At 31.1% G+C, this 21,706-nt stretch overlaps 3 protein-coding genes across 4 annotated transcripts in view; 2 read left to right on the plus strand and 1 right to left on the minus strand.

The window, feature by feature from the left end:
• Positions 1 to 21,706, minus strand: part of LOC119688394 (semaphorin-1A-like) — a 91,352-nt gene that overhangs the window by 11,794 nt on the left and 57,852 nt on the right. Inside the window, exon 3 of the mRNA XM_038103074.1 lies at positions 15,781 to 15,889. Coding sequence (XP_037959002.1) covers positions 15,781 to 15,889 — 109 coding nt within the window. The remainder of the gene's footprint in view (positions 1 to 15,780; positions 15,890 to 21,706) is intronic.
• On the plus strand, positions 8,452 to 10,621 carry LOC119689075 (WD repeat-containing protein 82-like). 2 transcript variants are annotated; one of them, XM_038103823.1, is made up of 3 exons: positions 8,452 to 8,501; positions 9,469 to 9,560; positions 9,613 to 10,621. In XM_038103823.1, exons 2-3 carry the CDS (start codon positions 9,495 to 9,497, stop codon positions 10,576 to 10,578), a joined length of 1,032 nt encoding a protein of 343 aa, XP_037959751.1. In that variant the 5' UTR covers positions 8,452 to 8,501; positions 9,469 to 9,494; the 3' UTR covers positions 10,579 to 10,621. The 2 variants fall into 2 exon arrangements, with proteins under 2 accessions (XP_037959751.1, XP_037959750.1); XM_038103822.1 differs by lacking the exon at positions 8,452 to 8,501 and adding an exon at positions 9,285 to 9,385.
• Positions 18,450 to 19,742, plus strand: LOC119689074 (nucleosome assembly protein 1-like 1-A). Its single transcript, XM_038103821.1, has 2 exons — positions 18,450 to 18,536; positions 18,592 to 19,742. Exon 2 carries the CDS (start codon positions 18,618 to 18,620, stop codon positions 19,659 to 19,661), a length of 1,044 nt encoding a protein of 347 aa, XP_037959749.1. The 5' UTR covers positions 18,450 to 18,536; positions 18,592 to 18,617; the 3' UTR covers positions 19,662 to 19,742.

Genomic DNA, 21,706 nt, shown 5'->3' on the forward strand with positions numbered 1-21,706 from the left:
TGTTGTCTTATATTGCCTACTTTACCTCTTATTCTTTCTCATTCTTATTTTTCACGTCTATACGTCATTCACATCAATATCTCATTATTTTTGTACATAATACTCGTAATACCCATAATATTCATATAAAGGTGTGTATTGGTATTTAATGATAAAACTGTCTAAATGAATTATTCCATTTTAAAATTGCCTGAAATTCGGATTTTAGCTACGTTAGGGTTAAATAATTTTCCATTCATTCGTGAATATGAAAGGATATAAGCGCACAAAACTGAAGCCTTGCATTTTGTAAACGCAGGTGTGAATCTAATGAATAGCAAAGACAACTAAAATTTGTTGGCAAACTGGAAATGCGGAAAAATTATTGAGGTACGTGTATCATGTTTCGTAGGTGTGAACATAGCCTCGTGCAATTTTTAAACTAGAAAAGTCTACACATGAAATCATTAACACAACCAAGCAATGTTTAATGTGGATTGTGGTCGAATACAACTGCCCAACTACACAACTACCCAACCACCCAACCGCTCAACTATCTAACTATGGCAAAACTCGCATAAACGTACAAACGTATAAACGCATGAACGCACAAACGCACAAACGCATAAACGCATAAACGCAGATGTGAGTGCCTCCTGCACTGCCGGTAGCATGTCTGCATGTTTGCTTGCTTGCTTAGGTCAGCTTAGCCTATTATTAGAACTGCAAATAAACTGACATGACAAATCATTTGACATAATTTGCATATGCGTTGCATTCATTGTTGTTGTCGACAATGTTGTATGTTGTATGTTTTATGTTGTGCGTTGTTGTTGTTGTTGCTGCTTGTATTTTCATAGCTAAAATATTTTAAACATTTTATTTGCTTGTTTCTGGCTGTGTGCCGTCGCTGAGTTTGTTTACTCAGTTTTACATGTTTTATCGAATCACATTTCCCCAGTTGCTATTACTACTACGACCACTGTTGTTGTTGTTGTTATTGTAGTTGTAATTGTATTTGTATTTGCATTTGTATTTATAGTTATATGTAGTAGTGTAGTTGTTGTTTTTTTTTATTTTATAGTTCAATTTTATGTATCAGCCAGTAGCTTGCCAATGATAATAAATTTGCTTAAACATACAGACAGCATATTGCAGTGATCTCGACAAGACAACACAAATATGTATAAGTAAAAACTCCTAAGACTACGTCTGTATATGTATGAGTGTCAATGAATTTGGTTCGCCTATCGTAGTAGCAAGAACTAGGGAACTGTCAATAAGAGCACTGAACTCTGTTAACATATTTCCACAATTAAAACGATATTGTTGACATGGTCCATAAGAGCAGCAGTGATTTGCTCAGTACCACTAGAAACAGGCAAAGACAAGTATATTGATATGATGGGACGAAAGGAGGTGGATGGATGGAAATAAATTAAGTCGGTGCAATTAACGTGGATAAACAAGTTGATAAGCTTTCAAATATTATATATGTAATCTACTGTCATGTCTTCAGAATTACTAATAGATACGAGCATTGATAAGATGTGACATATAGAGAAAAATATATAATCAATGTACTTGGAGTTGACACGTAAGTTGTTAAGCCTTAATCCTTTCATCACTTAATAAAACTTATTTTATATTCAACAAAAATTTAAAAGAAACTCAGAAATAAACGAATAAAAGAAAATTATTCCTCTAATCTTCCTAAAAAAAGAATGATAGGGAAGTTTTGGGAGTCGCTTCCTTAAAAATTAGTATATAATCGATTTTTTTACTGCCGTATCGGATTTAATACTTAATTATATATATAGAAATAGGAGTAAACGGGTTTCTAGCTCCCAACAGAGCGAAGCACTGCGACCATAATTGACCTTTTGTGCTGCAACAGAACCTAACCGAACAGAAGACATTCCGCCTTCGGAATGAAGGCTAGAATGTCGTCCGTTAAGGACCTCCTAATATCAGAAGGGGAGAGCAGTTGTCGATCCAGTGACCTCCTCCTGGTCCAGATAAAGGCAGGGCAGTCACATAGAATATGATTGGAAGTCTCGTCTGTTTCTAAGCAGAGTTAACAATCTACCTCTTCTGTCAGACCCATTTTGTTAAGGTGATAACACAGTCCATGGTGACTCGTTAATTATCTCACCAGTAACCTTAATTCTGTTCTGCTGAAGAAGGATATCTTACCACAACTGTAGGAGTGAACCAGTTTTTTAACCTGACGGTTACCTCGATTATATATATAAAATATTTTATAAAAAATTTGATCGATAAACCCAACATAGAAAAATAAGGCTTCTGGCGCTTTTTTAATTTAATTTTCTTATTTTCATTAAGTACAGAATTGGGCATATTAAATGCAACCATCTGAGAACACTGGAAAATAAAAATAGTTAATAATAGCATTTGCTTGAAACGTTAGTATCAGGAAATTTTTGTTATAAAACAGTATATACCAGTTAGGTTAGGTTATACTGGTGATTTCTAGGGGATCCACTTAAACCTAATGGCCCATTGCATTACTGTATATATAGAAATAACTCAGGGTTTAAAACCACATAGAACCTTTGGCAAAGCTCAAAATGCTGTTTAGTGTCAGATCTTGTAAATAATCAAGATCCTCAAGAAAAGTGGCTCCTAAAGCGTTAAATCACCGCCGTGCATGAGATGGGCAAAGACATAGTAAATGAGAGGCACTCTCATCGTCTTCCCCACAACTGCGATAGGTTTAATTGAAGGGGAGATTTAATCTTCAAGCATGGTTCTCTAGTTTGCAGTGACTTATAATAAACCTACCAGAAGACTGATGTCGCTACTAGGCATCTCAATGAGAATTTTGAATTTCTTTTAAGTTTTCATCGTGTCTTCCCATCTTTTGTTAAAAACTTCGGCACAGAAAGAATTCACTGACAATTTGCATGATGGTAACGATATGTCCAAATTACTTATGTGTTTCGAGTGAGGTCCTGAAGCACCCTTTCAGGTTAGCTCGTCTGCTCTGCAATATTCCTATGACCGGGGACCCAAATTAAAGAAATATCAAGCTGCGTTGACATTTCGTTAAGAGATGTGTAGCAGTCAAAAACCATCTTAGCTGTGTATTGGACTGAACTCATGCAGCTTAAAGCAGTTTGAATGTCTGATAGTATGTATATATTCATGCCAAATATAGCATCCATTCTCAAATAAGCTATAGCTTTCCTAGTGGCAATCACTTTCACCTGACAGCATTGAAGATAGTTTTGATTACCTTACAGTAGACAAGTTCTTGACATCTGGTCTCTGTATATTCTGTTAGAGTGTGCATCAGATATTTAATAGTTTTGAATACACTTTGTGGTAATATTTGTGTTCCTTTATGCAATATGAAGGATTATGTATATTTTTTAGTGAAAATAATTTTTTTAATGAATACAAAAAGCAGGTAGGTATCCGAATTTTGGATAGGCATGTTAATGTAAATCTGGTTGTTCAATTGTAGTTACACGCTTATATCAGCAAACTCTTGGTTATCCCATTTCCTTCAATGTTTCTATATCCTGGGAATCCACAAACACATGGAGCTTCCTTTCGACTTCTAGTGAGTTAACAGTTGTCTTGTTTCTACTTGTTTTTGTAAAAAAAGATGCTGTAGCACGCTATTACTTTTATGACCGATAGCGGAATATAATTTTTTCCATCCCTATAAATATGCAACGAAAAATCACCAGTTTGTAAAGTATGAAACTTTTTTGCTGTAGACCAATTATACTTGACTGCGCCAAAAAACACTGAATTTGAAAAAAATTTAAAAAAAAAAGGTAAAGAGTTTAGGGTTTCCACATGTCATACGCAGAACGAAAATGGTAAATTTCAAACAGAACTGCATTAAACACAATTTTATTATTTGAATAAAATATTTTGTGACACTACAAAACCAATAAGCGCTCTTTATGCTACACGCGCTCCTGATTCAAAGGCAACAACTGAAAAATTAAATTAAGTAAAGTGCATCAAAGGGTGTAAAACGATTAAAGTTAAAAGGTTAATGCACTCGGCGCCCGGTTCACTCAGGACACAACACATAACCTATAGGCTACATAATTTAGGACTTCAATGCCTACGAAATTAATTGCAAAATGATTATTAAAAATTTAATTAAATACATTTTTAAAAGTTTTTTTTTGAATATTTGATAAAATGTGTAACTATGTGTAGCTGTGTGTGTGTGTGTACGTTATGCGTTATACAAAGTCACATACTTAATTGAACTTTTACACAAGCCAAACTCTGTAATTGCATACTTGTGCATTTAAAAAGCAAAAACTGCATTGCAAACAAAACAAATAAAAATAAAACCAAAAAATAAAAAAAAAACAGAAAACAAAAAATAAGAAATAAAAATAATAACAAAAATAAAACTAAACGAATTCAGGGAAAATGAAATAGTATAAATCATTTAAATAACATATTTAGTGATTTATCATTATAATATGGGCAATTTGCATAATTTATAATATTTTTGCGATTTGCACTTAAAAAAGCAAAATTGCTATTCATTATTTAATAATAAAATTGATTGTTGTTGTTTATGGTTAGTTGTTGTAATTGTAGTTATTGTAGTTATTGGGCTTAAAGTGTTTTCATGTATGAATTTTAGTGTTATTGGCATTTTAGTAAACGAACGTCAAAAAAATTTGTAAAATTTTAATAATTCAATAAATGAAATTTATTTTTAATATTTTTTGGTTTGTTTTTATTGAATAAAAGAGACATATTTGTAAAATTAAAATTAGAAATAAAATCATATTTAATTTATGAGTTTATGTGGGTTGATGGCATGCAAGATAATCCGAAAACAATAACTAGTTTCTGTTAGTGTGGGTAAATTAGAGCGATAAAAAGCGAAATTTTAATTTTGAATAATGTAATTCACTCTATGTGATAACAAAAAAAAAAATAGTAATATGTAAGCAGGTAGTCAGGGCTGAATTTACTTTGTATAGGCATAATGTTATGTTTATAATGTTTATAATTTATAATTTGGTTTATATTAAATAACAGAAACTTGGCTCACATTGATTCGCTTTAACTTTGGAATGCATTTTACGTAATAAATCCCAAAATATACCAATAGGTACCGGTTTAATTTCATATTAAGAGTTTATTTATAATTATAATATCCTATCCCAACAATGAGGCAGCTAGGATTCCATTAAGTAACAAAGTTCAATATAATAAACACTTGAAGCGCTTATTTCCATCCGAAACTATGAATGTAACAATCTATAATTAGCTATTGTACTTAATACAATTTTAATCTCTTTATTGACTCAATCACTCTTAATATTTAATTATGTTATCTTATTTAATTGAAACAAGTTTTACTTAGTTATTGCTAATACTTCATACACAACATGTAATTCTTAATATTGTTTTGAATTATTATTGTAATTTTGATTATTGAAAAATAAATACTAGATGATAAATCTTGAGAGTTGTATAAATAAAGAGAAGAAAAAGAAAATTATATGTTCGGTAAACACAATTCTTAATTTACGATAGTTCTCATTTAAAATAATTATTTTCATATACTATATTCAGACACAGCTTCGTTTTGCAAAAATCTTAATTTCAACTTTGTTTCAGTGAAATTAAGTTGTTTTTTCCACACAAAATTCAATTTTGAGGTTAGAACGATATTAAGGAAAATTGCCTTAATTTCGTTGAAACGAAGGCCGAAATTAAAGGATATTTCAAATGCAACTATGCGTAAGATAAATTTGAAACAAAAGATAAAGTTGAGATAACGAAAAAGTGACATCTTGTCAATGACAGTTGAGTTTAATGAAACCGGGAAAATATTTTGAAAGTAGTGCAATTTTTGAAATTACAATATAAAGAATAAACTGTATTTATTATTGATATAAAATAGAGTGAAAAACATTTATTCACATACCTGAAATCCACTAAAGCTAGTAAAGCTACCGAATGCCATCATTTATGATTATAATAATCAACTTTTCAGATACAAATAGTGTTTGGAGCAGGCAATTTTTAACATTCGATTTGGGGCAGTATGAACACTTTCGAAATTAATTTAATTTAATGTCAGAACATAGTAATAGATCCCTTAACATTGGGCCTTAAGATATGCAACAAAATTGTATATTTCGCAACTAAGTTTTTAGTCAATTTTAATGCATACTTTTTGGCATCGGGATAAATGACGTTTTTATATTATCGCAAAATATTGGCAAACTATATACCTGGCAAGATATTTGATTGTGTTTTTGCGTTATATGACGGCATAAGCGTCTTTTTTGAAAATATTTTTGAAACCAGCATATTCTCTTATTTTTGCAAATCTTGGTATGAAACTCGTAGCATTGTACGTCCTGATTTGACAACGAATTTCGTTACACTATAGTTTACTAAAACACTTTCACTCCAAGCTTTGTGTCATTATAGCTTAGTTTTGTACATATAGAGCAATAAGTGAGTGCAGCCAATAGTGTTAATTGTGATTTGTGTAATCAATATCACAAATGTCAAATATAGTACATTATTTCCGTATGTAACGTTTTTAAAAACCGTGTTATAATAATATCGTGTTTACTTATCTCTAGAAAGATGATAACAACTTTGAATTGTTAAAATAGTTCGATCATAATGAATCATACAATTGCAGTTACGGTTATTTGCTTTATTATTGAACATTAGTTTAATTACAACTAATAGGTTATAATATATATGCTTAATTAGAATAAGGTCAATATTTTAAATTATTTTTTCTGTAGCAACAACAAATGTACTATGTTAAGTATGAAATTTAATTCAGCTTTGCTGCCCTTTCTCTCATATCCTTACTTAATCGTTTTAATTCTATATTTAAATTACAAAAATCACGTGCTTGAGTAGAGAGGTTAATATTGCTGTAGGAATGCAATCAATTTGCTAAAAATATTCGATATAGTCACGCGAACACAATTTTATATGAACTACCGCAATTGTGTTGCATATTTTTAGGTGCAACAATAAAAATTCACAAAACCATTGAAAAGAAAATATGAGAAGTACAAAGCGAAACTAGCGATACTTTTAGAAAATTCCAAATGTTAATGAATCTCGATTACATGTCTACTTCCACTCTAACATTTCCGGTATATGTCTACCTACATACGTGCAACATATTTTCATCATTGCTTTTTTTTTTTTGTTGTGTTAATTTTGTGCAATAACAATCACGCTTTTGTTGTACCAAGAGAAGCCTACAACATATAACATAAGTATGATTGAGTCAACCATATTTTAATTAAAGATAAGTGGGCTGTGGCAAGAAAACACCTAAACATTTCGCATAAAAAGCCTTGGAAAAATTTTAATTGCAGCCTTTTAGGCGCGCCAGAAAACAAACCACTTTTTTGTGTTTGCAAATATTATGGCACCGATTTTTAAATTTTTTTATTCAATTCTGATATTTTACAACTTAATTTGTTGGTTATATATTTGATTTATTGTGTTTCTTATGTTTTACTTAACACGTTGCTGAACTAATTTTTTTTGTTTGTTATATGTGCAGAAAAAAGTAAACAATGACGTGCATTATTTTTTATATTATTTTGGCCAACTGCACAAATCTTCAATTTTTTTATAGTGCAAAATTACGCAAAACGCATAAAGTTTAATGTGTGAGCAATTTGCATATAAAAACGTATGCTTGCTGAGGGCATGCACGCTAATGACTACGATGTTAAAGATGATGATGATGAAAATGACGATGACGATGGCAATAATTATGACGATAATGATAATGATTTGATGATGATGATGATGATGATGATGATGATCACGATGATAATGATGATGATGATGTTGATGTTGATGATGTTGATGATGATGAGAACAAGTACATGATGAGAACCAAGCCACAGTAGACTGCATGTCGTATATGTGCGCGTTTTTACAACGTTTATTTAAATTTTATTGTTGAATTATGTTCTTTTATTAAGAATATTAAAAATAAGGATGCAAAACTGCACAGCAATGAACAATTTGCATTTATTGCATGCTTAACGGAATTGTGCACAAATATTTTAATGCACACTTAAGCAGCCAAGAAAACAAAACATTAATTGCCGCAATAATTGCAACATGTTTCTGGATTTTATTGTTTTAAAGCAATAAATTTTACATGAAAAACATATAAAAAATACATAACAGACATAGAAAGAAGTAATTTTTTATAGATGGAGCTCTTATGAATTTGGTTATGTTCTCCTTTACAGCAAAAGGCAAACTATAAGCTACTAGAGGTTACAGTTTAATGACCAGTAAGAGCTGCCCTCTACCGTTGTTTTTTGGTACTTTTATTTCATACAACCTTCCATCTTGTTTTCTTTCTCTTTTTTAACTTTTTCACATTTTCGTTGTTTAGAAACACGTGTTTCTATTACTAGAAAAGCTAAGTGAAGTGTAAAAACGTAGAATATCTTAAATTTTGACTCCATATTCCTCGTAATATTCTAGAAAAGGTCAGTTGTTTTATATTTAGAAAGACGCTTTGCATTTATGTGGTTGTTTATTGTGTTGGAGATGTTGTAAAGTGTGTGATAATAATGTCCTCCACGCTATGTGCATAATCTCGGAAAGAGATATAATAAATAGGTTATTTGGTTTGTCAAGATATTATATAAGTTTTTTCTATTAATAAAGTTAGAAATATCACGTCGAAAAAGACATAGACGGTTTTACATCTTCATCATTTTCCAAAAAGTGCGGCTGTGTCACAATATTACAACTTCGGACCAAATGCCATGCATATGTGTGATGGACTTAGGGTAAATAAAATGGTGTTTCGAGTGTTAACTTTTTCAGTAAGCGAAAAATGAGTCTCATCACTCAAAACGATTCGGTGATATCAATCCCTATTCGAACATCCCTATTCGAACATCAAGGCAGTCCACATTTAACGCATTGCACTTATAAGAATAAAATAGACAGAAAAGCTCTGAGCGCCGCAGCTCCTTAGAAAGCTAATTCTGAGCTCTAAATCGCCTTTCTTTGCATATCACTCTAACAATGTATTTATGTGGTGTTTTCGTAGCACTCCGTCTTCGCTACAGTTGGGTACTTTTTCTCTTCTTCCATCTTCATATATGGTACATTTTTTTTTATATTATCAAATATCAAGTATTTTTCTTATAAAATAAAAATAAAATTTTGAACCATTATTTATAAATCCCATTTAGTATGCTTTGATGTTTGAAAATTTCTTACTTCAGTAATTTTGAAACAAAATTTCTTTTGTATCGGTAGTATTAACTTCTCCTTTCCTAACTACCTTGAGTGATCTAAGAGCCGATATTATAGTAAAAGTTTATTGATTATATACAAAAATAAAGAGTATCTCACACATGTAAGTGCATAAATAGTTCCGCTGCATATTAAAAAAAAAAGGGATTGAGTTATGAAATTTAAAAAAAAATTCTTTATTCTTAGAAAAACTCTCTTCTGTACTTTTGAAAATGGATTTATTTGAAAAGAAAGCCAATAGAGAATATATTGTAGCCAAGTTGGAACGTACTGAATTGGTAAGTTTTCTAATTAAAATTTGAATATTTTTTCCATATTTGGTTTTTTCAGTATGACCCGTTCAAGTGTAAGACCTCAGAGAAATGGGATAATTTCATTTCTGATATTACACTACGCAATATGGAGGTATGCAAGGAGTTTGTTAGCTATTATCGTATTCGTTCAATGGATTTCTCACCATCTGGTGAGCAACTAATCACTGGTAACGGCAACAGAATTGATTTATATATGACAGCTAAGCCTCGCGCCATACATTCATATCAGACTAAAAAGCGTGGCTGCAACATCATTAAGTACTACAGCTGCGGTGAAAAAGTAGTCCATACTACAACAAAATGCGGTCACGACATTCAACTTTTGAGCTTAGCAACCAGTAAGTATTTCGCAATGTATACTGGTCACCGCAAGCGTGTGCAGTCCATATCAACACCACTACTTAATGATGCTCTGTTGTTGTCGGGATCAAAGGATTCCACTGTTCGCTTCTGGGATATACGCTGTCAGTATGCGTATGGCCGTATCGATATGCCGGGACCAGTGATGTGTATGTATCATCCTTCTGGCTTATATTTGGCGACTGCTGTAGATGATTGCATTCAGGTATATGACTCACGTTATGTATTCAAGGGTCCATTATATCGCTATATGCCCAACCCAACCATGCATAATTTGAGCGGCCTAAAGTATTCTTACGATGGCAGAAAACTTTTAGTTACTTATAACAACGCCTTGCATTTGTTCGATTCTGACAATTTGTTACCTATAAAGCAGATGACCGGATTTTGCCGTGGAGAATATGTGAAAATTCAAGCTAGCTTCACACCGGATTCCAATTTCGTTGTTACTGGTGGAACCGGTGGTTCAATACACGCTTACTCTACTGATTGTGACAACACTATTATTAATCTTGAAACCATTACTCCAAACGCAATCGAGTCTGTTTTATTCAATCCATTCTATTTAATGATGGTATCGGCCTCTGGGACTTTACGTTTTTGGATGCCCAGTTGCAAGTAGATAACAAAAAAATTTCATATCTTATATTAAATATCAAAAAAATTCGTTTACTCAAAATTTAATGTATTTTTTAAAAGTTATACATAATTAAATAAATTTTGGAGAAAGTGTGTTTTATTTTATACAAAACATCTATGGATTTATTCATGTATTATATATTACTAGGAGAGTGGTAATTCGTCACTTTGTTATTTTAAAATTAATTTATATATTTACATAGATAATAAATTTATATATTTATTTTCCTGAGTCTCTGCATTAGATTTCCGTATACTTAGGTTAGGAAAGGTTTAGGAGGCGCATGCTGACAGCACTTTCACTCGGAAGAATATATTCCCCACTGTGATGCTCTCAAAAATTATGCCGGGAGAGGCAACTTGTTAAACCATTTGGTTTTCAAGATGAAGTTGAGGAAATCCGTTAAATTTGCTTTCGTTATCTCTTCCAAGTCAATGAAAAAGCGATCCCCAAGATCCGTATACTTAATCTTCAAACTTTATTCTTCAGTTATAAAAGCAATATAATTTCTTCATATTGTATCGAGTTCATACTTTGGGTAGATATGGAATCAGCCAGAAAAACGAAAGAGATTTCATTACAATAACTGTCACAATTATTTCACGAGCATCAAATATTATTCTCCAGCATTAATATTAACATAACATTAACAAAACATGATTTTCTTTCTTTCCTTGCAAAATTCTGTAGACTCAATAGATTGCAATCTCCTCTAAAAGCAAATTCACTATTCTCGGTCTGTCTAATCACAATTAAATCAAAATTAGTCTTTCGCATGCCAACTCTGAATTGAGTCCATTGAGAAACCAAAGCATATTCTTATTAATTTATGCTCAATAGCAGCTGGGAATACAATTCAATGAAATCACGAATGAAAAGGTTAGGCAAGGATCAACAGTAGAGAAGCAAATACTGATCTCAAATGGTCCAAAATTATCTTTTGCCAAAGGTTTTAGATAATTTTAGACCTTGGGTTTTTAATAATACGGCAGCACAATGGGCCTATAGGCCTAAGTGGATCCCTCTGAGATTGCTGGTATAGCCTAACCTACCTAACGTAGTTTGAGAGTGTTGATATCTGTAATTGACCAATATTAGTTTTATAAGATTAAACTATAATGTTTACCAGCATAGATGAAGTATAGTATAACCTGAATTTATAGTTAGGTTACATAGACCCGATCCCTTACATAGGCCTAGGATATTAGGAATTTTCCTGATGAAGGCAAAAGCAAAATGTGCCGAAAAACGTATAGAAATATACAAAAAATTAATGCTCGAAATAAAAGTTAATATTCTTAAAAAAAAACAGACTTTAAAGTAATTACGACTGATAAAAGCCCTTCACAGACTGAAAATCATATCACGTTTAGCAATGCTGCAATTAGAAGCGATCCTACTTTTTAGTTAGCTTGGTCGAAATTGGAAAGTGACATACATATGGATATGGTGCACTATACCTACTTTAGAACGATACCAAAAATTCGACATTATAATGTTGTAAACATCAATTGGGAACGGACGGACTATAATGGATGATAGTGAGATTGTGATAAACGTAACATTTATAGTGGCATTTAAACACAATATTTTAAATATTGCAAATGCTAAACTGTCAGAGTAATTTTGTTACTCCGGTCAATTATCTAGAGTGCTAGAAACGAGTCGGGACTAGTGAGACATTTTGCTCGAGATTAGTCAATCGAAAGCGAAAATTGCACTAGAAATTATTATTGAGTGAAAAGCTTCGAAAATTAATAATTTATTAAATTAATAAATTATTAATTTAAATATAATATTAATTTAAAAAAATAAATATAAAATCAAAGTTATTTTAATTTTTTTCACAATATCTACAGTAAATGCGTATAAAATAATTGTACAGAGAATTACTTAGTTCGTGCTGTAAATAGGAACCATTAAAAGGTACGTACACAACACGTAATTCTCACTGACCCATTTCTAAAAATTTCAATCGAAATTAAAGCCGCAAACATCATTTAGTGTTTCCCGGCAAAAAGGAGCATAGAGTGGTATTTCTCGAAATATTTTCCACAACAATTAACTCCATTTTTGCACTGATTGGAATCGTTTTCGGTTTAATTTGTTTTGACTGCGGGCTTTACTTCCGATTTCTTTTTTATACAAGGTGTGCTAATGCAATTGTGCAATAGAAAATTCCTTGCGTGTTAGAGTGCACTTAAAATTGCGCAAATATAGCACAATTTCCAAAGTAAAATGCCTAAATGATTACTAATTAAATAAACTAAAACAGTACACTGGAAAAAAAGGATAACAGAAATCTGTTCTAGAAAAATTATGAGAAATGTGGAAATATAACATAAATTCAACAAGCGACTAGTTACTTATGCCTTGTTTTCACTATGTCATTTCAAATGACAATTATAATTGACAGGTGTGTCAAATGCGTTTTCATAACATGACAAGAATGTGAATCATATGACTACCCGTTTTCATTATACTGACAATATTTGACATTGAAAATGACATAGTGAAAACAAGGCATTAGTTACTTTGATAAGATTTTCTTATTAAATAATTCAATAATTCATTATCTATTTATAATTTTTTATTACTAATTATTTCAGAAAAAAAAACGACTATACCGAAAAGATCTCAATCATCGAACGAATAAATACCATTAAATTGTTACTCTTGAGCATAATTTCCAGTTCCATAACAATAAATGATATTTTATGGCAACATGATATAAACTAGTAAGGATAGACCTTAGTCCAAGAAAAACGGACATCGTATGAGGTTCAAAAAACTTTTAAAAACACATTACTTGTTAGTATTCATATCTTGTCGTTTGCGGATTAACAACAAACTATGACAGTATTTTGCGAATCCAAGACCACTGAAGACATTATATAGATTTTGAGTATCTGGGAATAAGACTTATACTCTCCAGCTGGGTACTGTGAGTTAAAAAACAGTACACGGCATTTGACTTTTGACTTTTACCTAAAAAGTTGTACTACATTTTAGCATGATATGCTAACATATGAGCATGGAGTATACGAGTATAGTGCCAATATATTCAATTACAAGTCGTTTAGGGAATTTAGGGAAAAAGTAGGTATAACTATTAATGTGATACTAGATACTAGTTCAATCAGGACACACTGAAGCTCACGAAATTGGTATTACTAGTAAACTATCTAATGTAGGAGCTATAAATCTACTTTTAATTTCGAACTTTCATTTCGAACATACAGCAGTGATTGATTGCACAAGAATCGAAAGACTTGCAGAGTATTAGTCTGGAAATCAGTTTTAGAGCAATTATGAATTATCGTTATTATAAATCTCAGTCTTATAAGTGAATGCTTTACATTATTCCAGTTTATCTAAAAAGAAGCTTTTCATTCTTATGTGACAAATACTTCATTTTTTTTATGAATAGAGTTATTCATCTCCTTGCACTAATCAAACTATGCAGTTTATGAAGATATCGTTCTGTAGAATATGTTGACGTATACTCTATAGTTGTATTTTAAATATTTTAACCCAATAAAGAAAATAACTGAAAATTGATCAATCAGAATCATTGCAATATATAACTTTAAAAACAAATCTTAATTCTTCTTCGAAATCTAGTCAATAAAACTTAATTTATAATATCCGAACTGAAGGCCCTGGCAGTGAGCACTCTTTTCTTATCTTAGTTATAAGATTTTATATTTTGTAATTAATTATAATAAATAAATAAATAAAATAACACCTGAATACAGTTATTGACCTGTACTTAGACTCAACTATTTCCCAGACTAATTGAAAAACAAAAATTCTGCAAAGTATAACTAAGACAGAGACAACAACAAACCTACCTATTTAGGCAATACCTATGCTGTTTGCAACTGTTGTGTTTTTTTTATGTTCCATTACTTATTCTATTTAAATAATTTTCCAAGTTCCAATTATGGGCTGCTAAAATCCCTATATCAAGGTTCATTAGAATTATTGGAACAGACTCTTACGAATGGGTGGACTTTATCAAGTGAATATGATTAGAGACAGAACTAGAAGCAACATATTATTAAATTAGCATCATCCCTTTTAATGTGAATCAACAAAATTTGGGCCATTATATAATAATAATCACTATAAATTAATTAAAATAAATTTTTTATCTTATTAACTCGTCATAAGGCAATAACAATGATTATACATATGTATTTCAAAAGTCAAATAGATTAATTTCGGGAGACCCTACAGCCACACAAACTCCATCTCACCATCTGGCTAATAAATTTCAATAAAGAACTAGTATTAATAATTTTTTGAAAATTAAAAATAATTGGACCCACTATATGTTTTCTATTCACATCGGCTGAATACTAAATTCTTATTAAACGGTTATAGACACATTATTCGGATATATGTATTACCAGTAGAGTTGTGATTAATCCGTATAATATGTTACTAGATTTAGTAATACAAGAATTCAAGAACTAGTATTAATAATTTTTTGAAAATTAAAAATAATAGGACCCACTATATGTTTTCTATTCACATCGGCTGAATACTAAATTCTTATTAAACGGTTATAGACACATTATTCGGATATATGTATTACCAGTAGAGTTGTGATTAATCTGTATAATATGTTACTAGATTTAGCTGCCTACGATTTCATCTTTTTCACTCAACTAAATCGAATGCTTTTAAAATTTCTTAAGAGCATTTTTGCGAATGCTATGAGTACTTCTTTAATAATTCAGTAAGGGAAGAAAACTTTAAACAAACTCTGCTCTTTTTTGATATTCATGGAAATAAATTTACATATGTTCGTCCTATATTCTAGCTCAATTACGAAACTTCTGTGAGGAATAACAATTTTAAAATAACAACACAGCTTCCACACATATTGTAGTGTCTCTTCCCGGATATAACTTAAAACTGTAACCCAAACTACAATTTTTTCGCGATTTATTAAACACTTTGGATGAGGATGCCTCGCGTTTTATGTGGCCGTGCTCACTTCTATAAATAAATGATTAAATTAACTTATTTAAATTTTATTACAAAGCCCATATCATTCCCTATCTACCCTACCCTGCACATGTACACATGGGTATGTATGTATATGCATAAGGACATATATAGAATTTTTTCATTTGTTGACTTTTTAAATATATTTTGCCAAAAGGAAATTACCTCATCTTTTCCCTTGACGACACACATTTTGACATCATCTTCCGGTGATTGCCATACGAGGCGTTGCTGCTCCGTCAAGTCGTGTATACTCAAATTGTACACAATATTTCTGTAAATAGATAATTTAAAAGGAAATGTTAGAGTGAATTTAAGGCATGAATAATAATTTATGAATTAACTTTTTAATTAAATGTTCTACATTAAGGAATTTTTATTAAGTTTGTGCTCTCATGTGCCGCCTGACGTTCTGATGTTCTGATGTTCTGGCGCTCTCGAAGGCGATGCTCATTCAAACTATGTTCTGTGCACAGAATATAAGTAAAATTGTATGTACTCGTAATTATAATTAAAATTATTTCAGTGTATTAGGAAATGGAAAAGTGAATCTTCAAATAATTTAAATGAGGAAAATAAATTCATTTTATCCGCAGAGGAACACGAAAGGACAGTTTCAAGTTGCCTTAACCTCACTTTATTTGCAGCACTTTTAATCGTTTTATTTCTTTAAATAACAAGTAGTTAAGGTTTATTGTGACATCATTAAACGAACTCATGGGACGTCAGCCCAAGAACTACAATTTTAACAAGACAAAATTATAAGTAACAACATTTCTTGAGCCTTAACTAAAAGTTATGGCGTTGATAAACAATAAAAAAATGATCTATTGTACCACCCTTTACAACAACCTAAGTGCGAAGAACAGAAAGCTGATCTACAGCCAGATAATTAGACCAGCCCCGTCGCATATAGCAAAGCTGCCGACTCTACTATCCAGAAGCTACAAGTTGCTCAAAGTCAGGTTTTCCGAAGGCTCTTTAAAGTGCCATTATACTTCTGGAGGAATGACATGCTAAGAGACCTTAAAATAGATCCGGTCGAAAAATACACAAAAGACAGAGCTCTGAAGCTATATGCGAAAATCGAGAACTATATGCACTATCTAATCTGAGAGTAATCACTAACCGCACGGGGCGGTACGCAGATCTTAGATCAGTCAATGAATAATCACGAAGATTATGAGGAATACTCAAATTAGTCAGTGACAAAATACTTCTCTAACTCTGATATTCACTAAGCACAGAGTTGCCAATCAATAATCCGGGTAAAAAAGTAATTAAGTATACAATAAGAGTTTTGTACTCTTGCTTCTTGCAACATAAATAATTGAAGATAATTTACAACGAGACTGTAAACACAGCCATGTGTATATTGGTTTTCTTCCGTCTTTCTCATCTCCCAATAGAGCACATAACTTTCATCATGAGTTTGTAACAAAATCTGCTTTCTATTTTTCAACAGTAGTCGTTAAATAAACATATTGCTCCTCTCAATTCGTTATAGATCTTCCTCTTCAAGATTCTAGTCGATGCTCCTGGGTTACGCTTATCTACGGATTCTATCTTAATACCTAAAATGCGATATTTAAAGTTATAGGGAACTAAATGGCTATTGAGCCAAAAAATTTCCATAGTAGCAATTAATAAATTGATGACATTCCAGATATGGCGGTTAAACCATATAAAAAGCTTTTGATTTAGTATCATCATTGCTTTTATTCCCTTTCATTTGCACAGTCTTAGAATTTAACACAAGTCCTTACTATTAGCGCCAAATATTACACAATATAATTAAAGTGGATTCGACTTTTTTTATACGGATTTAGATGTCTTTATAAATTTTGCTTTTCACTGTTATAACACTACTATTTTAACACCAGAATTTCGATATTTTTAATAGGTCTGTAAAAATTGTGGACAATCCAATGCTAGTTGTGCCAACAAATTTCCATAATAGTAAAGAATATATTGCTATGCTGATCCAGGGTGTTCTTCATTTATTGTTACGAGCAGTTTTGAGATGGAATTATGTCCGTCAGCCATCACTTTCATCTGGCTGAAGCTTACTTCCAAATCGGAGGTAGCCGAATCGGAATATACTAATTCAAATAGATTTAATCTGCGAAAAATAGTTTAATATCCATTTAAACATGATGTATATACACTACTATTACTGCAGTCCTCTTCTCCCAGTAGAGCATAGGGTCTTCGGTTTCATTCATCGACGAAATATTTTGACTTGAATTTAGCATCTCCAAATCCGATATGCGGGCTGCTAGTAAAGCAAGAGGATTAACCGGTGACCGGGCACTCTTTGGAGACAAAATTCCATTTCGGTGAATGAATGATGAGTTCATAGATTGAATAAACACCAGTAACACATTATAGATATGTATACTGTGCTCTAATTATGTTTTCAATCGTCAAAAAAGCAGTTAAATATCTTTTTGTTAATGCATTAAGTAAGAAGGAAAAAAAAAATTAAAATAATTTTTATCAAAAAACTAGCTATAAAATTAAGTTCAAAAAAAAAATTTCATAAGAGTTTCCCCTGTACGATTTCTTATTAGTCCTTCTCTTAATGCTTGTATAAATATTTATCAAACACTTTTTAATAATAGAAATTATACCCAATAGTGCAATTGCCAATTCATACGACAAGATAGAATAACAGCCCTATGAGCGACAACGAAACGTAGATTCAAAAAAGATATATCATGTGGTAGTACACACCTAGTAATAAAATTTGTATGGTTAATTTTTTGTCTAAAGAAAAAATAATACTTAAGTTAGAAAAAAATTTTCAAAGTTTATAATCTCAGCTGGCAATGCTTCTATTTATTTTTAGAATAAAAAAAAAATTTTTTGATTTTCATTTAACTCTGAAACTTTATTCGAAGTGATCGATATATTATCTGGTACGTGCTGTTCTGTTACTTTAATCAGTGCTAAACTCTTTTTTTTTTTTGGTAGAAAACTGAAATTGAATACTCAACAAAATGGCTGATGAAAATGTAGACCTTAATGTAGAAAATTTTCCAAAGATTAATGTTGCACCGGCGTACATGTGTGCTGGGAAGCGTCGGGAATTCCTGCACAATAAAGTCAAGAAACTCCCACGGAGTGTAAAGGATAAGATCATCGTGCTAAAAAATATGCAGCTCGATTACATACAACTAGAGGAGCAATATTTCCAACAACTTTACACATTGCAAAGTGAGTTTCAAGATCGCTTTCAGCAGCTAAATGACCAACGTCAAAGTATCGTCATGGGTACTACTGAGCCACCTGCAGAAGAGCCAAATTATAACGCTGTTCCTCTAGAGGTCGGACCAGATGCGCTGACTGAACAGGACTGCGCACAAGTCCAAAGCTTTTATGATGACATCGAGGAAAACTGTAAGGGCATTCCGAATTTTTGGTTAACTATATTGAGAAATATCAAAGCATTTGCTGTTTTAATACATGAACGTGATGAACCAGCACTCAAGAAACTTGTGGATATCAAAGCTAAATTTGACAAGTTGGATTCATTCACACTAGAGTTTTATTTCAAGCGAAATAGATATTTCTCTAATACATTACTTACCCGTCAATATTTTCTACGTACCACCGCTGAGGATGACAAACCATTTCATTTTGACGGTCTAGAGATTTACAAGACACATGGTTGTGTCATTGATTGGTATCCAAATATGGAGTTAACCGAAGGTTTTAACTCTACATTCACCTCAGACTTTCAGACCTGGACTTTTGAATCATTTTTTGAGTTCTTCTACATACCAGACGCTCGGCTTGATGACGAGAAAAATAAAAAACTTAGAGACATGGATTTTGAATTGGCGTACCTTCTTCGTAATAAAGTTATACCACGTGCCGTACTGTACTATACAGGAGATATCGTTGATGATGAAAATGATAAGAAAGAAATCAGTGAACTCTATTTTTCATTTGACGATGATATTGAATCCGAAGGATCAGTTGAAATTATTGGAAACGATGATATTGACGAATATGTGAACCCATCTACTAACGCTTACTAACACAACTCTAAATCTATCATCAATTAGAAACAATATTTTTTTTTACAATAATTTTACAATTTTTAATTAAATTAAATACATTCCAAGATATTTGATTTTACTTTTTGCACAAATAGCTTTCTTTGTCTTAACAATTATATGAGACGAAGTGACCCAAAAGCCATTGGTATTACCATATAACTTAAACCCGAGGTGATAAAATCTGTACTGAATCTTTTTCAAACAGTTGCTCTTAGATATAAACTCGACCGCTCACTTCACTTATGACCATACATCTATTACTATTTCTTTAACTTCAAATATAATGTTAGTCTCCGTGGCCAACATCTATTAATTTCGTTTAATTCAAGCCGATGTCTTTAGTTGTATTTGTAGCCCGATCGAAGTTTCCAACAATGCAGTAGTACACTAAGCGCCAATGAAATGCATATATATAAATTTTATTTAAGGATATAAGATCCTATAAGGTCGAGTTAAGGTCCTATATTAAGCAGTGGAATTATAATTGACCCACAGTCTCTTAAATGTGTTAATCAACTTCAATGCCTAACGCAAAGCTTTTCCACATAATGATAACAACAATATATTTTTAAACTTTACAATTTTTTAAGAAATCAATTAATAATTATTGATGGAATAAAATATTTGACTGACCGCACATGGGTTGTTTAGGAGATTGTCAAGGCAACTGGTCTGGTCTGTCCATTATTGCCATTGCCCTCGAGTATTGTATTGTAAATATTTTTTTTAAATTGTTAAGCATTATTAAAATCTGATTTAATTAAATTAATTATATAAATAAATATATTTCTAATTTTTTATTTAATAGTTATATGAATACAGGGTCAATATTTTCCTTTTAAAAAATTCAATGCATTCTTATTTCGCAAAAAATCATTTGCTAATTTATTTCATATATGTAAATTTATATTTTAACGCTTAATTTTATTTTGATTGGCAATTATTTTTTCTGTTTTTAATTTAATTTATAATTTTTATTACTTTTACAAACGTTTTATTTGTAAACCTCAAACACTGCCAGCGGTTGATGGTTTTCAATAAATAAATAACAATCGAATTGACAGTAAAATTATTCTGCCTTATAGTAAATACATATTGCATATATATACATAACATAAATTTATTTTAAATGTTAATTAATGTAAACATGCATATTTAAACAAGTTTTTAAAAAAATGTACCCCTCTTACAACCCTTACCAAACTATGCACAAAGGGCTGTAAGGGACATTTTTAAAATCTTGCTTAAATATGCATACATACATTAATAAACATTTATATATTACGTATATATATATATATATATATAGATAAACATATAGTCAAATTTCTATAACTCGAATTTTCTATAACTCGAATTTTCTATAACTCGAACATATATATATATATATATACCATACATAAGCAGCTGTCTTGATATGCAGCTCAGTCAAAGGAATTGCTTAGAATAGTAAAAATTCAATATAAATGATATCAATTTAATAAATTGTATTTATAAAATATAATGCACAATACGTATGAATCGAGACTATTATTTCATATTAAAACTTATTTTCAACAACTGTGGAATACTTCCATGTACTTTTCTCTTCAAAACCTTTTGATGTGTTTATATACAATTAGGTTCAACTTAAGAAGATATTATTTACAAGACATTGTTTACAGGACATTGTTTACTAAGAATTGTTAACAGGACAGCAACTTATCTTGTTTTAAACAATTTAATTTTATTTAAGTACATTCATATGTTTATACAATTAATTATAAACTACTGTAATGGGCTGAAGTCTGAAGACGTAAGTAGTTATTGCAACTATTCTTAAATCACATTTTACTAGAAATTCAATTTTAAATATACATAAAATATATGTATTAATAAATTATTAATTATTTAAAACAAAACTCTTGTCTAGCAATGCATCCAAAGCTAATGTACTCAACGCCACACAACTCGAAACAGAATCTGAAACAGAAAAGTACAATTTACAGGTCACAGCAGGTATTTCCTCATAATTGGTTTATCCT

The sequence above is a fragment of the Teleopsis dalmanni genome, chromosome X, assembly GCF_002237135.1.
Source record: "Teleopsis dalmanni isolate 2A chromosome X, ASM223713v2, whole genome shotgun sequence".
Taxonomy (NCBI): domain Eukaryota; kingdom Metazoa; phylum Arthropoda; class Insecta; order Diptera; family Diopsidae; genus Teleopsis; species Teleopsis dalmanni.

Excerpts from the sequence above, each read along its gene's own strand:
- LOC119689075 (XM_038103823.1), top strand. The coding sequence starts at position 9,495 with ATGGATTTATTTGAAAAGAAAGCCAATAGAGAATATATTGTAGCCAAG. Across the intron at positions 9,561-9,612 it reads AGTTGGAACGTACTGAATTG|TATGACCCGTTCAAGTGTAA; the intron begins GTAAGTTTTCTA and ends TGGTTTTTTCAG.
- LOC119689074 (XM_038103821.1), top strand. The coding sequence starts at position 18,618 with ATGGCTGATGAAAATGTAGACCTTAATGTAGAAAATTTTCCAAAGATT.